The sequence below is a fragment of the Drosophila sulfurigaster genome, chromosome 3 (genome assembly GCF_023558435.1).
Source record: "Drosophila sulfurigaster albostrigata strain 15112-1811.04 chromosome 3, ASM2355843v2, whole genome shotgun sequence".
In the NCBI taxonomy this organism is placed as follows: Eukaryota; Metazoa; Arthropoda; class Insecta; order Diptera; family Drosophilidae; genus Drosophila; species Drosophila sulfurigaster.
Window position 1 is genome coordinate 881,895 of NC_084883.1, and position 22,137 is coordinate 904,031.

At 37.6% G+C, this 22,137-nt stretch overlaps 5 protein-coding genes across 5 annotated transcripts in view; 3 read left to right on the forward strand and 2 right to left on the reverse strand.

Annotated features, from left to right (window-relative positions):
- The first annotated feature begins 974 nt into the window (after positions 1-974).
- LOC133845905 (NCK-interacting protein with SH3 domain-like) lies at positions 975-1,341 on the forward strand. Its single transcript, XM_062280560.1, has 2 exons — positions 975-1,128; positions 1,213-1,341. Exons 1-2 carry the CDS (start codon positions 985-987, stop codon positions 1,339-1,341), a joined length of 273 nt encoding a protein of 90 aa, XP_062136544.1. The 5' UTR covers positions 975-984.
- A 553-nt stretch (positions 1,342-1,894) lies between these two features.
- LOC133844947 (NCK-interacting protein with SH3 domain-like) lies at positions 1,895-2,749 on the forward strand. The gene is made up of 4 exons (XM_062279239.1): positions 1,895-1,931; positions 2,041-2,217; positions 2,254-2,430; positions 2,481-2,749. Exons 1-4 carry the CDS (start codon positions 1,895-1,897, stop codon positions 2,687-2,689), a joined length of 600 nt encoding a protein of 199 aa, XP_062135223.1. The 3' UTR covers positions 2,690-2,749.
- A 6,067-nt stretch (positions 2,750-8,816) lies between these two features.
- LOC133840966 (trichohyalin) lies at positions 8,817-11,859 on the reverse strand. The gene is given in 3 exon segments (XM_062273195.1): positions 8,817-9,223; positions 9,225-10,013; positions 10,822-11,859. Coding segments are annotated over 3 exon segments (1,536 nt in total). The 5' UTR covers positions 11,338-11,859; the 3' UTR covers positions 8,817-8,992.
- A 582-nt stretch (positions 11,860-12,441) lies between these two features.
- Positions 12,442-18,832, reverse strand: LOC133840965 (tetratricopeptide repeat protein 7B). The gene is made up of 10 exons (XM_062273194.1): positions 18,694-18,832; positions 18,447-18,628; positions 18,086-18,368; positions 17,909-18,020; positions 16,037-16,979; positions 14,552-15,100; positions 13,390-13,517; positions 13,213-13,326; positions 12,951-13,147; positions 12,442-12,886 (listed from the first exon to the last, which is right to left on the reverse strand). The coding sequence occupies exons 2-10, from the start codon at positions 18,571-18,573 to the stop codon at positions 12,754-12,756; spliced, it is 2,586 nt and encodes an 861-aa protein (XP_062129178.1). The 5' UTR covers positions 18,574-18,628; positions 18,694-18,832; the 3' UTR covers positions 12,442-12,753.
- Positions 18,833-19,096: 264 nt separating this feature from the next.
- The window catches only part of LOC133840962 (7SK snRNA methylphosphate capping enzyme bin3), a 52,766-nt gene continuing 49,725 nt past the window's right edge, over positions 19,097-22,137 (forward strand). Inside the window, exon 1 of the mRNA XM_062273186.1 lies at positions 19,097-19,364. The gene's annotated coding sequence lies outside the window, so the exon portion shown is untranslated. The remainder of the gene's footprint in view (positions 19,365-22,137) is intronic.

Consider the following 22,137-nt stretch of genomic DNA (forward strand, 5'->3'; position numbering starts at 1 on the left):
CCTTATCAACAACATACTAGAACCACTTGAGAATTGCAACAGACGAATAAGTAAAATTTACTATTTACGTTTTAATTTGTTTAAACAAACCTGGAATTATGCCATACAATTTTGTAATTGGAGAACGAAATATTGCATTCTTTGAAGCTGATCATGCCAATAACATAAACAAGTTAGAAAGCTACAGTCGAGTGTGCTCGACTGTGAGATACCCGCTACCCATTTTGAATAAAAGCAAAATATTGCGGTATTATTTTCAAAATATACCGAAAATACTAAAAATATACCCAATGGAACGGACAGACAACAAAACGGATAGACGGACATGGCTAGATCGTCTCGGCTGTTGACGCTGATCAAAAATATATATACTTCATAGGGTCGGAGATGCCTCCCTCTACCTGTTACATACATTTCCTGTCGGCACAAAATTATAATACCCTTCTATCCTATGGGTAGCGGGTATAAAAACAAACACGCAAAAAATTTGGCATCGCCAATGCGGCGCACAACTAACCGAGTACTCGGTGGCGAAACTCATTCTTGCATTGCTTCAATTAGCTGCTCAGCTCAGATTAAGAAAAATTGAGACCATGTAAGGCCAAACATCAACCGATATTCGATATATAATATATACTGATTTAATATATTAGTGATGAGATGTTGCGATAACATATGTATATACTGTTTTTGCATCCAGTTTGATGCTATATTTCCACAATTATATTTGTATGCTCCTTTTGTTGTCAACAAATTTTATTCACATTTAATTAAAATTTTTTTTTTATATTTTATTTAATATATTCCCACAGAACTCCTAAAACCAACTAAAACTAAAATAAATACCAATCTAAAAAAAATAAATACCAATCGCAGCAACAGAAATATGTAAAATTATAAGGAAACTTCTCAATTAAGAAATTATTAATAAATTGAAATATATATTATTATTATTGCTATGAGATGTCGCGCGATCAGTATCAAATGTTCATCAATCTGGTGCAGTACTATCAGATGGACAGACGCTGGTCCATCAAACGCCTTCTGCTTCAGACCTTCACAGCTGCCTGTCATCTTGATCACATTATCGTCGACATTCTGCTAACTTCACTGCTGCCACTCGAGATTGTAAGTTGCACATTTTATTCATATATGTATGTATATTTGCTTTGCAAAGTGATCTAATTTGTGGACAAAATTGAATTTCTTAAGGTCAAAGACATGAAGGCACACTTTGCCGATCTGGATCTGTTTAAGCAGCTGGTCAAGATGCTAACCATAATATTCTTGTTGGGCCAGCTAATGCCTGTGAATCATCAAGGTGAGCAAATTGCATTTTAAAGCAGCTTTTAATGGGAATTACTAGGTCATTTAGGGAAATTCTTTGTGACATTTCATTTAATTTGGAAAACAATCAACTAATTCGTTTGTCTTGACAAACTTCTTATGCATTGCTAACTAAACTATCATAATTTGCTTTAATCGACTTATAAATATCGTGCTTTAAAGATATTAAAACTTTTATTGCAAGTTTGGCAATCATTAATGCATAAAGTGTTGTAGCTCTTTGCTTTTGTTTGTTAGTAAATTCTGAACTTCCCTTCTCAGCGATTCTCAAATTGTTAACGTAATACGTAGCTGTGATTTTGACTGTTCACAGACAAAATTTGTCACGTGATATTTACAGTAAAAAAACATAAACTGAAAAAATTTTAAAAATAAGTAAAGGATTAACACTATATTTAGAGCTAAGATTGATTTTAGGAACTTTTTTTATTTTTTCGATAATATTTGCAATTATCTTTAAACAGAAAAATAATGCCAAAATTATTCTTGGCTCTAATAAAAGTGCTAATCAAGAGCTATAGGATTTATTTTTACTTAAAATAAAAACATGTTCCACGTTCAATATTGTCACATGCGATATTTTCGTCAGAGAATTTCTCATATATATAATCATAAAGTGTTGGATATAGATTAGAACATTTTCAATTATTTTATTCACTTAGATATCTAATAATTTGTTCTTAACTTTTGCAGATTATTTAGGCGTGCGCAACAACCCGGAGGTACTGGTGGATATAGTGATAGCTCTGATACTGGCATTCAATCAGCAGTTTAGCGAGCATGCGGTGAATGTGATCATCGAAGCCATGCAGAATCGGCCCACAGCCAAAGTGTTCACCGAGAAGCTCTTGTTGCTGCTCAATCGAGAAGGTAAAGCCAAACAATGTGTAATACTATAATACTTAGATGATCCAACGCGAGTGCTGAAGCATCACAATGAGCACATGAACACGGTGCTGCGCATGTTTATTGACATCTTCAGTCATCCGGATACGGCTGGCATGTTTTATACAAACCATATCAATGACCTCATCGATATTGTGGTGCGTCAACTTTCCGATCTGGATGCGGGCAATGTGTTAAGTAATAATATATGTATTATATAATTACCTTACTAATATTCTGGGTGTTAGTTACGTCCGTGCTATTTGGAGCTGTGTCGTCGCATTTTGCGCAACACAAACTATCAGGACCATCAGCATCGCAAGCAAACATCGAACTCATGAAGATCTTTATGCGCATCTTTTGCGAGGAGACCGAATGCAGTGCATCCGATCAGCAGTTAGTGCGCGAAATCGCCAACGAATTTCCCCAATTGTTTAAAGACAGAGCCAGAATCTAGAATTGCAAACAGAAAAAAAACACAACTCCTAAAACCAACTAAAATCAAAATAAATACCAATCTAAAAAAAATAAATACCAATCGCAGCAACAGAAATATGTAAAATTATAAGGAAACTTTTCAATTAAGAAATTATTAATAAATTGAAATATTATTAGAATAATTAACAAGATTTCCTCCAGCCCTCTGCCGGCTGACGGATGACGGATGAGTCCTTATCAACAACATACTAGAACCACTTGAGAATTGCAACAGACGAATAAGTAAAATTTACTATTTACGTTTTTAATTTGTTTAAACAAACCTGGAATTATGCCATACAATTTTGTAATTGGAGAACGAAATATTGCATTCTTTGAAGCTGATCATGCCAATAACATAAACAAGTTAGAAAGCTACAGTCGAGTGTGCTCGACTGTGAGATACCCGCTACCCATTTTGAATAAAAGCAAAATATTGCGGTATTATTTTCAAAATATACCGAAAATACTAAAAATATACCCAATGGAACGGACAGACAACAAAACGGATAGACGGACATGGCTAGATCGTCTCGGCTGTTGACGCTGATCAAAAATATATATACTTCATAGGGTCGGAGATGCCTCCCTCTACCTGTTACATACATTTCCTGTCGGCACAAAATTATAATACCCTTCTATCCTATGGGTAGCGGGTATAAAAACAAACACGCAAAAAATTTGGCATCGCCAATGCGGCGCACAACTAACCGAGTACTCGGTGGCGAAACTCATTCTTGCATTGCTTCAATTAGCTGCTCAGCTCAGATTAAGAAAAATTGAGACCATGTAAGGCCAAACATCAACCGATATTCGATATATAATATATACTGATTTAATATATTAGTGATGAGATGTTGCGATAACATATGTATATACTGTTTTTGCATCCAGTTTGATGCTATATTTCCACAATTATATTTGTATGCTCCTTTTGTTGTCAACAAATTTTATTCACATTTAATTAAAATTTTTTTTTTATATTTTATTTAATATATTCCCACAGAACTCCTAAAACCAACTAAAACTAAAATAAATACCAATCTAAAAAAAATAAATACCAATCGCAGCAACAGAAATATGTAAAATTATAAGGAAACTTCTCAATTAAGAAATTATTAATAAATTGAAATATTATTAGAATAATTAACAAGATTTCCTCCAGCCCTCTGCCGGCTGACGGATGAGTCCTTATCAACGACATACTAGAACCACTTGAGAATTGCAACAGACGAATAAGAAAAATTTACTATTTACGTTTTTAATTTGTGTAAACAAACCTGGAATTATGCCATACAATTTTGTAATTGGAGAACGAAATATTGCATCACTAACCATACAATACATAGATGCTTCACTCAGAACAATTTTTTGTATCATCAAAAACAGTATTATTGCGACCCCAGTCGGCCGTGCGCTGCGATTCGAACACCGAGCCTCTTCGGCTCATTCGAAAATTCGAAGTTCTAACGCAGCGCGCAGCGTTGAGTTCAGTCGCAGATCAAATGCGGAGCGATGAGCACGGGCGCATTTTGTTGCGCTCTGCTTTCGTTTCTATGTATGCGTGTATGTATCTACATGCTCGCCTATATTAGTATGTGTATGCATATGAAGTTTAGCGCACGTCAATTTTGATTTGCCGCGACGAAAGTCTCGCAGAAGAGGACAACAACAATTGCTCGCGTTCTATATGTTTGCAGTTAAATGGCACTTGCACAAGGACCGCGTTGGCTCTGCTGGTGGTTTGCAAGCTCAACATGTTGTGGGTCCGGGTTCAACTCCCGATCGAGAACATATGCATATTTTGTTTTTTTTTTGCGATTTAACTTTTTTCATTCCCTTTCAAGTTTACTGACAGAAGTAAGAACTAATCGCGCATTTTTGATGACTTACAATTTTGTAATTTTAAATAATAAAATAAAGTCGTAATTATTTTTGCAAGCAATATTTAAAACTCAATTTAAAAAACTTTAAAATTTTGTTTTTTACATTTTAAGATAAAAATAACATTTCAGAAAATCATGTAATAATACAATTTATACAATACGATATAATTACATAAAAATATTAAAACCATAATTACAATAAAATATTAATTATATTTGTAACACTATGTTTTTAATATTTATATTTAAATTTTTTCCAGTTTTAATTTTAATTTATTAGAAAATTTTCTAGGGAAAATTAGAATTGAACTTCTAATAATAATAATTGTATTATTTATATTTTCTCTAATTTTCTAATTTAGTTTTAATTTTATTTTCGCTAGAAAATTTTCTAATGAATTAAAATTAAAAATGGTTAAATTTAAAATTTAAATTAAATATAAGTATTCAAAACATATATAATTAATATTTTATTGTAATTATGTTTTTAATATTTTTATGTATTTTTTTGTATTGTTAAATTGTATAATTACATGATTTACAAAAATGTATTTATTAAAACAAAAAAAAAATAAACTTATAATAATAATAATTTTTCTAATTTTCTGAAATGGTATTGTTATCTTAAAATGTAAAAACAAAATTTTAAAGTTAAAACTTTTTTAAATAGAGATTTAAAAAGTGTTTGCAAAAAGGAGTTTGTAAAGCATCAAAAATCAATGCGTTATTAAATTTTACTTCTAACTTAAAAGGAAATGAAAAAAGTAAAATCGCATTAAAAAAAAAACAAAATATGCATATGTTCTCGATCGGGAGTTGAACCCTGACCCACAACATGTTGAGCTTGCAAACCACCAGCAGAGCCAACGCGGTCCTTGTGCAAGTGCCATTTAACTGCAAACATATAGAACGCGAGCAATTGTTGTTGTCCTCTTCTGCGAGACTTTCGTCGCGGCAAATCAAAATTGACGTGCGCTAGCTGCTCGTCAGCGAGGCAACTGAACGTTGCAAAACTTCATATGCATACACATACTAATATAGGCGAGCATGTAGATACATACACGCATACATAGAAACGAAAGCAGAGCGCAACGAAATACGCCCGTGCTCATCGCTCCGCATTTGATCTGCGACTGAACTCAACGCTGCGCGCCATGATACAATAACACAAGGTAGTCTCGTCCATGATACAATTATACAAGGTAGTGCCGTCGTACGCTTTTTCGTTCGGCTACAGAGTGTTATCGCCCAGTGCGCTCGTGCTTGTTGAAGGGAAAGGTTGTATGCGGACGATCTTTTCTCTAAATATTAACCCTTGCGCAAGGCAAAAATGTCAGATTGCAATTATATTATATATATATTTGAACTTTATGATAGAATTAAGAACCTGAACAAAATAATTAGTAATCAAAAACAAAAACAACGATTACTGTCAACTTCTAAACTATAAAAAATTAAATTAGAAAAACATTTCAACTCTTTTTAATATAGTAGAACAATTGAACCCTATGCACCATTTAAGGGTTAATCACAAAGCTCTACTGTCGATTCTTTCGCACTCACTAGGCGCAGTCGTTTCACTCGCACTTATGTATGGTATAGATAACGGACAGCTTTTGCCGACGAGACTACCTTGTGTTATTGTATCATGGTCTCGTCCATGATACAATTATACAAGGTAGTCTCGTCGGAAAAAGCTTTCGTCAGTACGCATTCGTTTTTCGACGCAAGAGGTTGTCTGCGGACGAATTTTTTTCTGCAATTAACCCTTGTGGAAAACGACATTTTGCAATGTATGCCGTAGACACGGATAGAATTAAAACATTTCGAGAATTAGAGAATTCTCATATATATTATTAATATTGTTCGTAAACAATTTACATTTTAGAAATATGTCAAAAAGACATTAATATTAGCTTCAAAATATGTAAATATTAATATCATCGTATAAGGGTTAATGCGCATTTCATTGTCGTCTCGCTCACACTGCTGTGCTGAGACTCTTTCACTCGCACTCATTGTTATGTTTAAAGTCGGACAGCTTTTTCCGACGAGACTACCTTGTATAATTGTATCATGGACGAGACTACCTTGTATAATTGTATCATGCTGCGCGCTGCGTTAGAGCTTCGAATTTTCGAATGAGCCGAAGAGGCTCGGTGTTCGAATCGCAGCGCACGACCCGACTGGGGTCGCAATCATGATACAATTATAGAAGGTAGTCTCGTCGGCAAAAGCTTTCGTCAGTACGCATTCGTTTTTCGACGCAAGAGGTTGTCTGCGGACGAATTTTTTTCTGCAATTAACCCTTGTGCAAAATGACATTTTGCAATGTATGCCGTAGACACGGATATAATTAAAACATTTAGAGAATTAGAGAATTCTCATATATATTATTAATATTGTTCATAAACAATTTATATTTTAAAAATATGTCAAGGAGACATTAATTTCAGCTTCAAAATATGTAAATATTGATATCATCGTCTAAGGGTTAATGCGCATTTCATTGTCGTCTCGCTCACACTGCTGTGCTGAGACTCTTTCACTCGCACTCATTTGTATGATTATAGAGGTTGTGCTTTTGCCGACGAGACTACCTTCTATAATTGTATCATGGTCGCAATAATACTGTTTTTGATGATACAAAAAATTGTACTGGGCGAAGCATCTATGTATTGTATGGTTAGTGCTCTTACTTTCCAAAAACGAATGAAACGCGAAACATAATTGAGAGCGACCAGTGTTGCCACCGCGACCAGTGTTGCCAGAATCTCTGGAGCAAAAATTTGCTAGATTTGAGAGAATAGTTGCTAAAAAAATTAATAAAATTGCTAAATGTTTTAAATTTAATTTTTCGTTAAGTATGTAAATTGTTCAATCATTTAAAAATAAAATATTAAAATTAAAAAAAAACAGGACTTCGTATTTTCATGATTTTTTAACACTTAGGGGGCAAATAATACACTTGGAATGCAGTTAACTTATTAAGTCAGCGAACTCAAGTAGATCATATGATCCAACCACTGAGTTTAATACAAGCTCCGATTTCATGGTAAACTATTATGTTAATCTCAATTTTTACAGTGAATGACAAAAGTAAGTTTCACTGAGACTTTTGCTTAGGTAAACATTTCAACATAATTGATATTAAAAATTTGTATTACACATTTTTTTTATTTTATTATAAAAATCAAGTTTTATTATTATTTTTTTTATTTTGAATATTCCAATTAAATTTTATAATAAAACATAATTTGTTGCAACAAATAACAACAGCAAAATACTCAGACGACGATCTGATTACACATCTAGTGGATGTCAAAGCGGTTAGGACATCATTTCATGGTTCAGCCGTTGCTGGTGCCAATCTTCAAATTGACCCTTTCTCGAAACTGGTGAAAAACAAAGCTCACCGATTAGAGAGTTAGATTGTTAGTTAAGTAGCTTAGATAGTTTCAGATTTAAAAGTAAAATGTCTTTGACAGTCAAAATGACTGTAGCTAGCTTGTTATACTCGCTACCCATAGGCTAGAAGGGTATTATAACTTCGTGTCGGCAGGAAGTAGTTAGCTTTGCCGGTAGATCAAGTTGGTTTCAAATGTTTGCCACGCTTACTTTCGCCCACGCAAATCGACAAAAACCGAATAACAAGTGTAATTGTATAGTAAGAGCCGCGAAGTTTGGAAGATATTAAAGATATGGGGAAAAGTGTATTTACTGGGAGGTTAGTTGATTTGGCTGACAATCTGGTATATTTTAAACTCAATGGTATATTTTAAGTGTAGTACTGTATCAATATACCTAAAATAACCTTTAGTATAATTTTAATCTTTTTGTGGTATATTATATTGGTGTATAAAATGAATACCGCAATATTTTGCTTTGGTCCAAAAAGGGTGGCGTGTATCTCACTGTCGAGCACTTACTTGTTTTTCTTTTCACTTTTATAAATGTTCTTCTTATCTGAATTGTTACACTTGCTAACGTTCCAACTGTTTTAATAGTAGACGGTATAGCCATATCGGTCTGCGATCATGTTATTAAAGAAAGAATCTAGTAATAATACCCGATACACCTGTTGTGTTTTAATTGCTTTGACTGACAATCTGGTATATTATATATTCTGAGCTATTCTTTTAGTTAAGTAGTATATCAATATACCAATTATTTTATTCCTATCCCGAATGTTATCCTCTTAAAATCTCATGAAAGTGATTCCAACTTTTGGCATCACAATCTTCACAATTTAGGGTTAGATTTATATCTTGCTAAGTTTTTTTCTTATTTCTTACTGTTTTTATTAGTATAGCGACTTTTCTAATATAGTTTCTTCACTTTAAATAGAGCTCTGTTTATTTACATAACAAGAACAATTACAGCTCTGAAAATATTGCTTAGTTTAGTTTGTCCAGTTGCTTAGTTGGTTGTTGCTTAAAGAGCAGACGTCCTAATTGCGACTGCTGCTGGGCGTAGAAGCTGTTGGCTTGCGGTTCCAATCCCGTTTCAGGTGTGACAGACTGACGGACCAGTTCTCTAAGGCTGGCCGAGATCTTGGCAGTGCGGAAGCGTGCTTCGTGGCGTCGTTGGCGACAATCCTCGAATCGCTGCGATTGCTGGCGTTTCTTTTTGGATGTCGCACTGCAGTTGCTCTCGCTTAAGACGCTCCAATTGCTGACGCTCTCGCCAGTGCTCCTCATGCTGCAGTTGCTCCACCTGGTTATCGTGTTGCAGACGCTTCAGATAACCCTCCAACAGCTGGTTGCGCAGCTCATCTGCTCGTCGCAATCGCTGCGTCAATCGCATGCAAATGTCACGCTTCCTGAGTGTGGCGTCCAGCTGCTGCTCCTCCTGCTGCAATGTGACTGCTTCGTTGCGTCGCGACTCCTCGTAGCGACGCTGGCAGAGAGTGAGGTCACGCTCAAGTCGCATGGCCTTCAGCCGCTCCTTGGCTGCCTCGTCTTTGGCATCGAGGGCGCCGCGCAGTCGCCGCAGCTCGGCGAGATCTCGTTCGGCCAACGCCTGCAGGCGCGCCTTGGTCAGCAGATAATCCTGGAACTGTTTGTCATGCACCGCTCGCTTGTACTCCTCCAGCTGCTCGCACTTCAGCAACTGTCGCTCCAACCGCTCGTTTTCCCAGAACTTACGCGCCAGCCACGCGTGCTCCTTGTCCGCCGCCTGTTGACTGCGCTTCACCGCCATGCGATTCAGTATCTTCTGATCATGGCTCGGCACCTGAGCGTAGGCGGCACGCACTGTGGGCGCGAGGCACAGATTGGCCATGGAGGCGCACAATGTATTCCCGTTGCGTCCGAGCTTCGCATTCGATTGTGGAAGTGGGACCAAGGCCATGTTCTCCTGCGACTTGGACTTGCCTCGTCCGTTGATGGCCAACGTGGAAGCATCGTCGAAAATGAGCTACGAAAAAGAAATGGAAATGATTTTTGTTAGTTCGGATATGTTAAGTTATTCAATTGAAATCGTTAACCAAATACTAACTAAAACATTATCATAAACCAGTTTTAATTACTAAAGTATGTGTTTTTTTTTTTGTATATTCCTACAATATTTGCTTTAAATACAATCAATTTAGGATTAAAGTTAATACTTATATTAACACTGTAAAAACTAAATAAATATACATATTTTAAGAAAATGTATCTGTGAACAAATATTAAATACTATATGTATATACAAAAATATATTATATATATTATATATGCGTTGCCTGCGAGACATTTTCTTAAAACAGATGAGAATTAGTCAACAATCTTTTGCTTTTATTCCTACAATTTATTCCAACATAAAATGAGAATTTTTAATTTTGCATGCGTACTTTCTTGCATATATACCAAAATACGCGACTCTAGCTTTAAAATTACGCTTGTTTTGTCAATTTGTGGGGGCGGAAGTGGGTGTGGCAAACATTTGAAATAAGCTTGATCTGCCTGAAAGTATAACAAGTGATGTCAAATAAATATAGCTCTATCTCTTGTAGTCTCTGAGATCTAGGTGTTTATACAGACAGACGGACAGACAGACAGACAAGCATGGCTATATCGTCTCGTCTGTTGTAATAATACTATATATATATATTTATTCCTTTTACATACATATAGCCGGCACATAGTTAGAATATCATTCTACCCTATGGGTAAATATTTAGTTTTTATAATTTCTGTGATGTGTTTACTTTCAATGTCAAGGGTTGAAATATATTTTTTACCTGCAACATCTGACAATCCCGCTGCCCGGCAGCGCGCCTCGAATGTCGCTTGGGGTGCTTGGGCTTCGGTTCCTCCTGCCTCGACTGACTGCGTTGACTGCCAGCGCTCTTGGAGCGCTTACTTCGACCCGAAGAGCTGCGCGCCTGGCAATCGGCGGAACCTCGTCGGCTGTGTGCTGCTTTGGCCTCTGTGGGCGATTTGGAAGCGCTGCGCTGTCTGCTCTGGCTGCTGTGACACCTGCGCTTCTTTTGGGCACTCTCGCTGCGCTGCAGTTGCTCTAGCACTTGTATCTCCTGCTCCAGTTGCTGGAGTTGCGCCGTCTCCGTCAGCGTCGCTGGCTGACCGCGTCCACTTGCATGGCTGCTGCTGCTGTGCGAACTGTAGCAATCGCAGTGGCAAATGTCGCAGCAGCTATCCGCCAGCTCCAAAGCCTCCAGCAACTGTTGGTGTTCTGCCTCGGTTTGGGCGCGACTTTTGCCGCGACCCAGGGCGCGTCTCTTCTTCTTTGGCGTCATATTGCGACGAGGCTCAGCAAGTCATCGTAGAAGCTTGGGATGCGGGTCAAACTTGAAACTGGCACAGATTTGCAATCATAACAAATTCTAGAGGATTTATTTTGGCGCTGCCACAAGTCGTAAACCCAAATTCCTGTGCACCAAAGCAATGCATTTCCTCACTACTTTCTGCTACGGTTTCCCAGTTTTTTGTTTACTTTTTTATCGATTGCGCACCCGCCCCGTTGTCCAGGGCAACGGACGCGCGTTTTGTTTGAGTTATTTTTGTTTTGTTTTGACTTTGGCTTTTCGACAACTCTTCGAGGTTTCGCTCTGGGGCACTTTTCTGACATCCATTAGTGCCGGAAATTAGCCATGCCAATTAGAACTGACAAAGCCAAAAAACTCTTCGCGAAGGACGTCACAGAACTTTCTATAAACAGTCAAACCTTGCCCAGTCGTTTCATTCAATGAGCATCAACTGTTTCCTTGGTTGTTAGAGAACATCATAATTCGCTCATCGATTCCTATTCAAAAACATTTGATTCGATCAACAATTAATTTTAACTCACCTCTTTTGCATTTTATATATTAATAAAAGTATTTTTACAACGAAGCTCAACACAAAACCAATCCACAACTTAAAATATACTCTGATTAATGAAGTAACTATTTTTACCAAAAAATTCAATTACACATTCTCGTATTCATATTCCAAACACATACAATATATGAAATTTAAGTTTTTTTTTCTCAGAGGATAAATAAATGAATGAATAAATAATTAACATTTTTTATTCAAAGTAAATGATGTTAAATGAAACAAATAAAAATCTTTGTGTTGAAAATTATTCGTTGTTCCAAAATCTTATTCGCACTTTTCTACCTTAATATATAAAGTTAACTGCAGATTTTGGTTGTCTTCATAGATTTTTTTATTTATATATTTATAATTAGTTTGGTATACAGTTGTATAAGTTTACGTATATAACATTATGCAATAAATAACATACACAAACAATTAAATTCCACGTTTCCCATTAAATTCTTTAACAAAATTCCTAAGCTTTTGGTTACATTGCATAGACTCAAGGAACTAACACATTAAAGAAGAATTAACTTGGGTTATTACAGTTATATAGTTTAAGTTTTCTTCAATGTTTATAAGTAAGTTGTTAGAGTAAGTAAATAGCTTAGGTACATCATAAACATTTTGAATAGGGCTAGCTAATAATTTACACACTCAATTTACACCATTCCACGCCTGTCTTAATACTTACAGTAATAACAACAAAAGGGATAAATAATAATAATAATAAAAAAAAACTTGGTTCACCATAGTTAATGTCTAGTAAGTAATATTGCTCTGTTCATCTTGAGGTTAGTTGAGGTATGCTGAAGCATTAACGGAATACAGAAAATAACAATAGTAAATGCCTATTCGAAAACTAAAGGTATCGAGGTAAACGGCAGCACAGGACACGACGGCTCCAATTGCAGCGATGTGGCAAAGCAATCAGCCGAAGCATTGAAATCCCCCAAGGTCTGCATAATTTGTCCCAACGCGAACCTGTTCATAATGAATGGAATTTGATTAGAGAAGGCATCAAACAATTACTATATTGAGAACTTGCCATATTTTGGGACAGTTGGGATCCAATTTGGCAGCATCCTTGAGCATCTTCTCAGCCAGTCGCGGTTCACCCAGCATTAAGTGTGTTTCGCCCAGAGCGCGAAGAGCTTCGGTATGGTTCGGATTGGCAGCAACAGCATTGAGGAAGCATTGTTTTGCATCCAGCCATTGCTCGAGATAGACATGAACTTGACCCCGCTGTTCCAATGAGTGACAGACAAGACAATTAATATCGATTTGTAGCTAGTTTTCGCATATCTTACCATGAACATTATCTGATGTGAGAGCGGATAGATTTGCGTGGCTTCGTGTATGCAATTCAATGCCTCATTAGGCTGATCAATGCGCAAATACACATCCGCCAACAGCAGCCAGATCTGTAAAGAAATCATATTCTTTTTTCAGCACTGAGTTTGTAAACTTTTTGGTAATCTGATTACCTCAATTTGTAGCATCCAGGGTCGTCGTGGTCCGGGACGTTGTGTAAAGCTGCTCAACGAGCTGGCAGCCTCGCTTAGTGCTTGTTCGACGCGAGAGACTGCGGCCAAAGAAGCAGCGTAAACGGAATCTTGAAGAAGTGAAATGAAATTAGTAATTTATATACGAAACCATCATGAAATAATGAAATGTGAAGAAATTGAAAATAGTGAGATAACATATAAATTGGAAGACAGGCATTCAAAAAGATTTAGAATGATTCAGATAGAGTAAGGAGTACAAAGAGCAGGCACCAAAATGCAAACACAAATAGCATGCAGAGGAGGCAACATTAATATCAAAAGGGAAAGACTTTTTAAAGGTAGAGATGCAAAGAGAAGCAAAGCGCAAAGTTTGAAAAAGAAGCATTTTATACATTAGCAAAAACTATAATCTATTAACGATGTTAGTTTGAACATAATCAGCTTAAACATTATTATTTGTAAACCTTTCACGCAGACACTTTTGCTATGTTCCAAAAATTTGTTTCTTTACGTTATTTTGTAAATAGTAAACTTCGGTTTCTTCTACTCAATGTATTACAAAAATATTTTAAAGTAAAAAAATGTTATAGTAATATACTTTTTGAGAACCATTTTTTATAAATATTGAAGATATGAATTGCATTTTAAATTAATTTGGTACATTAATAATTTGTACCATAATATGAAATTTAGTCTAAATAGTAAACCACAAAATGAATTTGTTTAGTTATGATTATTTAATTTAACAACTATAACTTTGACTTGCATGAAGGTATTTCAATTATAATATCAAATTTGAGTCATAATAAACTCAATCGGATATTTAATTCGATGTGCATCTTAAAAACTTTAGCTAATGTATATGAAAGTTCGGTATGATCCGAAAATGTATTTAAAAATTAGGGGTACATTTGCATTTGAGACTCACAATTATTTGTTATATGGTTTTTATGATTTGGTTTATAGATAGACACATTCCGCAGAAGATTGGGTGGTTACATATAGAGTCGATGTATTATTGTGGAAATATGTATAAGTTTGTTTATGTGTGTGTGTGTGTGTGTGTGTGTTTATACAGAACATATATATAGGCATTATTAGAGTGTTAAGCGTACTTCGAATACACATGGCGTATACTTACTCGAGTCCTTGTCGGACATTTGGGACGAATGCACCAAGTGAACGCCACTCTTTGTGTCGGAATGTTTCTCCTCCTCGCCAGCTAGCTGCGCCTCGTAGACATCCCGCCAGACGGCGAGCATGTGCTGCACCGTGGACAGCGCTGTCTCGGCATCCTCGAGATTGAGCTGGAGATGCGCCTTCACGTGCAGCAGCTGCAGGTTGTCGGGAAACTCATGCAGTGCATCCTCCACCACGCCCAGCGCCTCGCGGGGTCGTCGTGACGCTGTCAAAAGCAATGCAAAGAGATGCAAACACGGCGCATGCTCCATGCGCAGTGCCAGGGCAAAGCGTATGTGACTCAACGCATCTCCCAGCTGATTAAGCAGCGCATACTGCAGCGACAAATAATACTCGGCCAGGTGATCGTTGCCATCCTGTTGCACTGCTCGCTCCAGCGACTCCAGCGCCAGCTTGTTGTAGGCATCCCGATCGCTCTTTAGCGTCGCTTGTATCGCCAGCTGCTGGTGGCCGATCCCCACAAAGAGTTGACTGCGCGACGGACGCAGGCCTAGAAAGATGTAAATGTGAATTGTTAGAATTTACAGACTAATTATATAAAGAAAATGGATTTTCCCAATATTCCATTAATGTTGACATTGTGACTTTATTTCCCAAATGATCTAAACCCTAATTATTATATTTGAGTAAAAGTAATTATAAATAAACGGGTGTAAATATATATATTCATGGTCAGCGTCAACAGCCGAGACGATCTAGCCATGTCCGTCTGTGCGTCCGTCCGTGTGAAACACTGGATCTCATAGACTATAAGAGATAGAGCTATAATTTTTTTGACAGTATTTGTTATGTTTGCACGCATATCAAGTTTGTTTCAAATTTCCGTGTACAAAATATACAGTTGGCATATTTTTAGTATTTTTAGAGTATATTAATACAGCAATTATTTGATTTTACTCAAAATGAGTAGTGTTTATCTCACAGTCGACCTCTCCCTGCTTATATAAAAAGTGTGTAAAATTGAGTTGACAACCAATAAATCTTTTAAAATAAGAAGCTTTCTCTATATAATTTTTAAATGTGTGCTATATGGAGTGATATTCCATGGTACTTAATCCAACATCGGTCATACTAACATCAATGTGATTCAGTTAATATGGCAATTTGAAGAACCAAGCTTTATTGCATGGTAATTTTTAATGTATGTAAAATATCAGACAGTTATCTTCAGCCGGCTTGTGCTGGACAAATAACTTTATATATATACAGAAGGAAAAGCTATCCAGCATTTTCCTCTAGCAGTTCGCTAGCATTGCTTTTTCGTAGTTCTCAGCAAAATATTCTTAAAATAAAAGATTTATCTATATATCCATGCATATTATCTAGCTATTTTGTTAAGTCTGTCACCAATCTCTCTTTTACTAATTATTATAGTCATAAAACTGAATACTAATATCAAACTATTCAATATTTACGCTCTACATACCTTTCACCTCTCGCTTAAGCGCCTGCTGGGCATAGTCCAGTCCCTGCTTGACTGTCTCCAGGCTCTCGTAGCAGAGTCGCGATGCCAGCAGGCATGGCAACGGATCGCCAGGCGTTAGCTTCATGGACTCCTGCAGCACACGCAACGCATGGGAATGCTTCTCGGCGGCCATCAGGCTCAGCGCGTACTGCCGCCAAACGTGCTGCTCGCCAAAGCTGAACTTGAGCGCCTTCTCAAAGGACTCGTTGAGCAGTTGCACAAGACCCCAACGTATCGTGGCCAGCGTGAGGAGATCGTAGACAGCAGTCACATTGCCCATGGCATGTTGCCGTGCCAAACGAAATTCCGGACTCTGGGAGAGCACAGTGTCGCGCACGGCGAGCGCCTCGGCGATGAGCAGCAGCAATATGACTTCCTCCTGTTGATTGCGTGGCGTAAACTGTTGACGTCCCGCATACTTGCGTGGCTTCCACAGACGCTTGGTGGCGCCGCCGCCACGCAAGGTGCTCCCACCGGACTTGGTGGTAAATGGCGGAGCATAAATTGTGCCGGAGACGCCGCGCAACAACACCTCGGCCAGCTGGCGGGCGAGTGTTAGACGTAACGATTGCGTTGCACGCGTCTCGATGGCATTCAGCATGATGCGATAGCGTTCCACGGCCACCTGCAGCTTGCCCGCCTTGATCAGCACAATGGGCGCCCTTTGCAGCGCCGTCTCCAGTATGGCGCCCATGCGTCGGCTCACCTCGAGGGTAACGCCACTGCTTGGAATGGTGCTGCTAATGGCGAAGCTGCTCGTCGACTGCTGCACTCCGCCGCCAGCATTGACGTTCAACGTGGAGCCGGCGGTGGAATTGTTGGACGAGTTGTTGCTGCCACTGACAATGTCGTATTCCTGCAGATACAGCAGACCCAGATCGGAGGCACGCTCAAAGCAGCAGATCTACAAAAAAGATAAACGAATGGATTAACTTTCAGTTCCTTTCATGTTAAATAGTTATAAATCTACACTTCATCTGTAAACCTTTGACTAGACACTTTATAAATTTAGATTTCTTGTACTTTGCTCTTCACTTTGAATTGTCGAAATTTATTTAAAATTGCCCTTTGATCATAACTTTGCAGGCTAGACTGTACATACTTGTTAAACTAATTTTTAAATACAATCATAATTGTTTCTGTTTGGCAGACACCTAAAAAGAACCTTCACATTTTCTTCTATTCGTTTTTTTGTAATATTCTCATCATTTTAAGTTTGCAATGTGATATTTTAAATTTTTGTTTAAATATAGTAAATTATTTTTAAGGTTTTTTTTTTTAAACAACATCCCACTATTGGGTATTTATTGTCTTTACTATATCTATTAAACTGTGACCACCTTTCAAGAATTATTTTTTGTTATTAACGCTATTAACGCTCTTTCCGTTTTACAACCTTTAAGCTTTAAACCTTGCTGCGGGAATTATTAGCATGTGTTGCAAACGAAAATTATAAATATATTGTACAAATGTTTGTAGTCACTCAACCTACTGTTAAAACAGTGAGAGTTAAAAGGTTGAAATTTTTACACAATATATGAATATGAATATTCAGTTTGTACAACATAATTTTATAAATTTGAGACGTCTTCTTTTAAATTCCAAAATTAGTTAGATGGAGACTGGAGAAAACTTGAAATAATATTTCTGGACTTATTAAATGAAATAAAATACTAAATAGATTAATAGATTTTCTTGAATAAAACTAACTGATAAAAACATATCTTTGGGTTGTCTGAATTCGCAATATTGAAAACTCTGCAAAATGTGTCTAAAACTTGAAATTGAATTGAGCGGCATAGCGAGCACTTATGAATTAAGCCCGTTGCTTACCATTTCCGTGTCCTTTTCGGCTTTTTTAAACTTGGACGTAGGCTTCGATGCCTGCTGCTCCAGACACAGTCCCTTGATGGCATACGACTCGGCGAGAATCTTGAGGCTGCGTCTGTCCCAAAGAAAAATGAAAGTAATTATAGTAACAATCACATAGTATGGTAAATGATGTATTACAATGTGAGCTCCTTCTCGGCGAGCGTGTTGAGCTCCGCCTTGACAAAGTTCTCCAGACTCTGCTCATATTCGCCGCAGGCGTAGGAGAGCTTGGCTAGCAGCAGATACGCATCGAGTGCAATGCCAGCCTTTTGGCCGCTTTCGCCCAGAGCCAGGTTGAGGAAGCGACGCGCTTCGGCCAGACCGCTCTTGGCACGGCCAAAGTTCGTTTCGGGCGCCACCGCATGCTCCTCAAGAAAATTTTCTAATCGTGCCTCGCCCACCAGGAAGTTTGCCAGGCACTCTGAAGAGGGAGAGAGTGAAAGGAAGGGAGAGATTATTGTCATAAAGGTTGTAGTTGTAGACATATGGTGACCTTTACCGTTATGTGGTGATCCCGTTTTCAGCTCGTCGGTTAATTCGATGACGCGCTGCCATTTGCCTTCGCTGCGACAGCTCTCGATCAGCGCCTCAACCTTGGTAGTATTGTTGCGAGTACGATTGGCCATTGTTATATACAGCACGTGGCGGCCGGCACGTTTCAAGCCTTACTCGATTCGTTTTCTAATTCAATTTTTAATTTGATTAAATTATTTTTTCGCAAAATTCACGCACACACAAACACACACCAGTTGTGGCTGATGTTAACGGCGTTGCCACTGCGTGCAAATTCAAGGTTGCTTCTCTCCTAGTAAAGAGCAATTGCGTCACACGCTCGGTATAAAAAGGTACTAAATAATGATGAGGAGTGGTTAAAAATACTTCATCTGATTTGTAGATTTCAACTTGTATTAACCCCTTGCAATTTGTAACCTTATATTGGTGTAATGTGAGGTATTTGAAGTCTTTTATCTTGCGCAATTCACAACCTTGTTTGACAGTCCATGTCAAAGGTTGCCACTGCACAAGCAGCTGATTAGTAAACCGTATGATATTTTTCGGTAGATTTCTTATAAAACCAGTATATTCGGTAAGATTTGGTGATATTTTTCAGATGTATGCGCCTTGTCACTCTGATTGCAGTTCTTATTTTGTTGTTGTGGGATACGCACGCGTTGTGCGCGAATTTTTTCTAGAAAAATATAAAATAAATATAAATGCGGCATTTTGGTGAAAGGAAGACACATTTTGGGAATCTTACAGCTTGATGCAAATCATCAAAGACGACATTTGGATGAAAAGTGATAATGTGCATTTGGTGCGGTTTGAATAGTTGCAATTGTTCTATTTGAGCTTAATTAAAAGCTCATAAATTTTTAGTGGACAGTGTAATTGATGGGCCGCAGTCATTAAACTAACGGTAAGCTGTTGTCTCTGTTTATATTTTGTAATTTTGCTAAAAGCACAAATACATGCGCAGTTCATGTATTCATGAGGGGGGTTTGTATGTGTGTATGTAACGTCGTTTTGGCTAACGCTCAGCTGTTTAGTTTGCTGAGCAGTTGTTGTTGTGCGGACGCCGCTAGAGCGGTAGCACACACGTTCATGCATATACGTATTAATATATATACATATACATAAGAGTGTGTGTGCATTTGTTCCACTCGTGAGAAAGTGAGAGTAAATGACATGCAATCAATTGCGTGTGTTTATTGCCGTTTATCAATTTCATTAAATGCATCACTGCACCCCACTCCCTAACACACATACACGCGCATACGGAAAGCTCGTTCTAATTGGAAAATTGCCACACTCACACATACATGTGCTGCGCTCGAGCTTTTGATTTGCATTGCGCTCGCTGACAACTCATTCAAGTTCAATTGCAGTTATTTTGACCATTATTTTTTGTTTTTGTTTTCCCCAATTTTACGCTCCATTTGAGCGGTACAAAAAATTACTTGACTCTTGTCAGCTTTTATCGCGTGCCTTGTCAGACGTCAAGTTAATTGCCAGCATTTTTTTTTTGCTTTTTTGCATGTCAAATGGCCAAATGGGAAATGAGCATTCTCCCACCTAAAGTCGCCTATTAGTAATTCATAGCATGTTCTAACAATAAAAAATAACAAATTATTACGTAAAACAAACATTTAAATGCACATTAAAATAAACGTATATAAAAATACCACCAACAAACAACAACAGCAACATCATCATCAACAAGAAAGTCAAAGATTCTCAGAGCCGCGCGCCAAATCAAAACAGAAACCGATTGGCAGAGCGCAATGCGTGTCTCTGTGTTTGTGTAAGAGTTCGAGAGAGACAGAGAGAGGTGAAGAGCGCGCAGCTTTTGAGTGTCGACAGCGGCAAAGCAACGGTTTTGCATGCTTATGACGTAATGACAATAATTACAAGCCAAGCAGTCAGTCAGAAAGAGAGAGGGAATTAGTGGGAGTAAGATTGCAAGTATCATCATCTCATGACGAATAAAGTAGTGCACAGTGGTTCACACATAATGGGAATTGAATGCATATAATTAAATAAATCACATAATGTAAATTTAAAATAAAAAGTTAAAATACCTATATTAAATTAAAAATGAATAAAATTGCAAGAATTTAAAATCTATTCTACGCCATCTTACAGTTAATCAGAAAATAATATATAAAGAGTTAATTAGTTAATTATTTATTATTCTTAAAAAACAAGACTATAAAATTGACCGCTGTTGTTTGAGCTTTCACTGTATGCTCAGATGTTCAGCTCTCATTAATGCACACTTCATACAAACATACACACGTAGTAGAACAATAAAGATTATCCAAAACAATAAATGTAGTTGCAAAATGCAAGCAACTTTTTATGGGTAATGTTTGTTGCTGTGTGCAATGGCAGCAGGTGGCTGTAGCTGTGTTGATGTGCGTGAGGGGCAGTGAAGAGCTTTGGGATGAGCGCACACAATTGTTTGATGCTTAGGGGCGCCATAGGCGACGACGACGTTGCCGCCATTACAGCGAAACATGCATGCTGCGCTTAAGATGTGGGACACGAGACAAAGCGGAAGAACGCAAGTGATGTGGAGCATAGAGAGAGAGAGATAAAGTTGAGGAGTGAGAAGGAGCCCTGCACATGGAGAGAGCGTTGAAAAACGTTTGCGTATTGAAACATGGCTGCCCACCCACTATCTCGCACTCTTTCGCTGTCGGGGCTATGAAACATTTTGGCATGTGAAACGAACATTCGCAGCCATAAGCTGCTCTGAGACAGTTGTTGTTGCTCCTCTTGTTAATGCTTCATTTTTTTTTCGTAAATTGTGCGAGTATTTTTATTGTGCGCACATTTTGACTTTTGTTTCTTTTGTTTACGTTTATTGTTAGAGCGTCACGTTTTGTTGTTGTTGCTGTGTTTTTATTTGCATGTGACGCTTTAGCTTTGCCTACTTGTGTTTATTTGCTTGTTGCTTTTTTGGCAGGTGCCCAGCCTCGCACACCAACAAACATATTCACGCACACATATACATAAGTGGCTTACCCGCCTGTTCCCCTTAGAAGGCCACTCATTAAGCCGTTGGGCTTTTTGTCGTCATTATAGCTGTTGCTGTGTGCAATGCAAGTGTGGTTGTGTGTAAGTGGGCTTTGCCTTCTCTTTGAGCTTTTTGAGACCCTTACTTTAGAAAAAGTTTAAACAGAGTATATTGGCTCTGAAAAAAACATTTGTAGAACGCGTAATACACAATCTGAACAAGCGTACGAATAGATTCTTAGTCTGTAATAACTTTAACATACAACAAGAGTCAATTGTTGCATTTGTATATCTTACTTTGGTGCCCTAATAAAAAAAACAATGACAATATAAACTAATCATCTGGTAAACCCAGTTATGTGGTCTTATTTAAGTTAAAATTAAATGAATTCTTGGTAGAATTCTGAATAATTTGGTCTTCTACTCTGACAAGTTCATAAATAATAATTTTAAAGAATCTGATTAATTTAATTTTTCTTATGTAAAGTGATTACAAACAGAACTCGATATGCTTTAAAACTTAGCAAATTCCCCGTATAAAATGAAATGGAAGGGTCTAGGGCAGTCAAAACTTGACTTTAGACTTTCGTTCTTGTGTGTTCCTTTACCTGAATTTGCCTTCAAGTCACGTGCTCGGTACTCTGGCTTTGGCACGTAACTCTTTTTTATAT